This window comes from Alnus glutinosa, chromosome 8, assembly GCF_958979055.1.
Source record: "Alnus glutinosa chromosome 8, dhAlnGlut1.1, whole genome shotgun sequence".
Taxonomy (NCBI): domain Eukaryota; kingdom Viridiplantae; phylum Streptophyta; class Magnoliopsida; order Fagales; family Betulaceae; genus Alnus; species Alnus glutinosa.
The window spans coordinates 7,695,506-7,698,794 of record NC_084893.1 but is presented as its reverse complement, the minus strand read 5'-3'; the positions used below and the strand labels follow the sequence as shown (position 1 = coordinate 7,698,794).

Here is a 3,289-nt window from a genome sequence, read left to right as displayed (position 1 = left end):
GTTAATTAAAGTACAATTACATAAATAATTGAGCCCGTAAAGCCCACAAATCTTATTAAGCTCACACCTTTAATCTTAGAAAAGGTTCATTAGTAGATGGGTTTTTTTTTTTTTTTGTTACTTTTCCTGGTCGTAATATCGTGACTGTTTGATATAACATAACCTGTCTAAACAAACTCTTGGATTGGATTAAAGTGTTGTGTTTTTCCCCCTAACCACGAAAGCCAGCTCGGACAACACCTTTCCTCCTAGGTTTTGAAGTCTAAGCCGATCTATAAGTCTGGAGTACCGGCGACAATTCATGTTTACATGTTGGGTTCAAATTGTGTTGGTGTATATATGAATATAATACTATATCGATAAATCTTAACTCGATCCATTTAATTAAACAAGTCAAACATTTTAACTCTAACCATTTAATTTTGTATTGGGTTCGTGATAGATTTGCGTGTCATGTAAAAAATTGTTTGCTATTATGTAGTGTTTCGAGTTTGGATCGTGTCGAAACATGAGTATAAGACTATATAAATCTAAGGTTGAGCATGGGTTGATGCCCTTTTTTGGCCCCGCACCCCCCTAAAATCCTCCTGCACTCGTGCAGGGCGGTTGAGGATGGGGAGAGGATACATGGGGCGGGGATCTGCGAGAATAGAGGTTAAATCCATGGAGGCATTGAAATCTTCTGCTTTCTTTTCTTGCTCTCGTAATCTCCTATCAGAAAGCTTTTTTGCCTCAATCCCTACACAGCCCAGTAAATGAGTTACTTGTAAAGACCAAATTTTTGACATAAATTACTTCTTTATGTAAAAACAAAACACAAATCAACCGGTAGCTTGTTCCCATCGGGGTGCGGGTATGGCGGGGCGAGGCGGGTCTTGTTTCCATTGGTAGCTCGAAGCTTAATTTGCAAAGCAGCACCAGATCTCACCCAATCAACCAAAACTAAAAACAAAACACAAATCAACTGATTCAACACCAAATCGCACAGGCCGAAACAAATGATATTTATAAATTATAGAACCAAACAGATCTGGCACGAAGAGGGAGAGAATGAGAGTGTGAAACAGACCTGAAATGGCAGAATGTAAAGAAAAGAAAGAGATGAGTCCAGATTCCAAAAGATGAACATTGAACTTTGAAAAGGCTTAGTGGAACTGTGGAAGTGGAAGAGCGGCGCTGGCTTAGAGAATTACGATTCCATTGATAAGAGTATCTTGTTCTTTCAGGTTAGACTTTAGAGAATGAAGTGAAGAAAGCTCTAGAAAGTAGGAAGTAGAAAATAAGATGGGAAAAGGTGCGGCGTTGGCTTTAGTTAGGGTTAGGTTAGGGTTTTTTTTTTTTTTTTTTTTTTTTTTTTTTCCTTGTGGGGCGGGGTGGGTCCTCGGGGTTTTTTAAAACCCCAACCCGCCCTGCCCCGCATGGGTATATCATTTTTGGACCCGTACCCGCAAAAAATCAACTAAAACCTTGGATTTTAGGGGTGGGGCGGGGCATGGGGTTGGGGCGGGTCCACGGGTATTTGATCACCACTATATAAATCAATCATAACCCGACCCATTTAATTAAACGGCCGGTTAGACTCCTCAACCCTAACCATTTAATTTCTTTTTGAATTCGTATTGGATATTTAAGTCGTGTTAAAAATTAACAACCCTAATTTGGAGAGAGTATACTTTTGCTCAGACTGAACCACCAATATGGCTTTGAAGTCATACTCCTTTTATTTTATTTTTTTCCCTAGAGAGATTATATATACCAAGATATTCATAATGATCATAGTCTAGTTAAATTATTATATACAAAGAAGCTTAATTTAGATAAGGAAATTAAGGAGGAATGTAAAAATTCACTCCGATCCTAACATGCATGCTCTCATACAAGGATATATATAGAACAGTTAGCAAAATGAAGTTTAGACACTGTTCTAATAATACTTAATTAAAGCTAGAAAACAGAGAAAACACAGCAAAGCGTAGTGAAGCATCGACGATATATATATATAGAAAAGCCAGCCGGAGGTGGAAGCTCCGATCCTGATCAGTCGTCGCTATTTGAGAGTGGAAGTTGCTGTTTGATTAATAATAGGGTACTTTCGAGCATTCTTGACTATTTTTGTCAGGGCCGCTTGGCCAAGATCAAGCCCACAAACATCAGCAAGACGCACTAGATAGAGCAGAACGTCTGAGAGCTCTTCTTCTAAATGCTCCTTATCATCAGAACTCCAGTTGGGTAGTCCCCTTTCCACTTCTCCCTTCCACTGGAATATCTCAGACAGCTCTCCCACCTCTCCCACCTACACAAAAAATCAATCTAACTATTCATCAAAACGACAACAAAAATGAAAAGTTTATTATGCATATAGATATAGGCTTACTAGTGCTAAAAGGAGATTTCTAGGACTGTGATGTTGATCCCATCCTCTCACTTCAGCGAACTCAGCAAGCCTGTCTCTAAGTTCTTCGAGAGAAACATCCTCCTTTGCTTTTCGTGAAGACCCATAAGAGTTCTCCATATCGATCTCCTATAGTTTTTTTTTCTTTTAGTTATATCCTGAAGCAGGCAGAGCTCATGCATGTCCAGATTTAAAGACGAGGGGGGAGGGGGGGGGGGGGGGGGGGGGGGGGGGGAGAGAGATAGAGGGAGAGAGATTTTGATTGGCTTCTTTTATTTCTTTCTTTTCTTGCTTTTTTGTGTTTAATTTTTGTTCTTTCTTTCTTTCTTTCTCCTCCTTTCCGTAACCAAAATGCATTGTTGGGTATAGTGGGAGAAGCACTCGAGTGTTTCCTCAGAAACAGTAATCATGTGAAGGATGGCAAAGATGCCCATGACTTGAAATCACTTATCCCCACCTGCAAATTCTTTTATAAGATAAAATAGGAAGCACTTGGCCTAGCTATAAGCCCATCATTGGGGTCAATTATATTCCTAGCTAGTTCCTCAAAATACTTCACCAGAATCTAGCTAACCTTGTTCCTCGGCATTTTTGGACTCATCTTCCTCCTCCTACCTAGACGAATAGCGAATTCTAGAGGCATTAAAGTATGAATATTTTGGTTTTGTTTGCTTTTGGGTTTGATATGGACAAACAAATGTTACTGGTTATCGCTTTATGCGTCCATGAAATTGGTATTCCGATGTGGAAATGAACTGCGTACGAAGTGTGGTGTTATCAAATCGGTCCACATGTCATACGCGGATGTGGAGTTGTGCTTGTGGAATAAGCATGTCTATCGGCTTATGGGATATATCTGCTTTACTATCAAGACAATTCATGTCGGCGTGTTCGATT

The 3,289-nt window shown here is 39.7% G+C and overlaps 1 protein-coding gene across 1 annotated transcript; it reads right to left on the bottom strand.

Moving 5' to 3' along the window:
- Nucleotides 1-1,789: 1,789 nt before the first annotated feature.
- Nucleotides 1,790-2,595, bottom strand: LOC133875718 (uncharacterized). The gene is made up of 2 exons (XM_062313928.1): nucleotides 2,375-2,595; nucleotides 1,790-2,293 (listed from the first exon to the last, which is right to left on the bottom strand). The coding sequence occupies exons 1-2, from the start codon at nucleotides 2,510-2,512 to the stop codon at nucleotides 2,048-2,050; spliced, it is 384 nt and encodes a 127-aa protein (XP_062169912.1). The 5' UTR covers nucleotides 2,513-2,595; the 3' UTR covers nucleotides 1,790-2,047.
- Nucleotides 2,596-3,289: the final 694 nt, after the last annotated feature.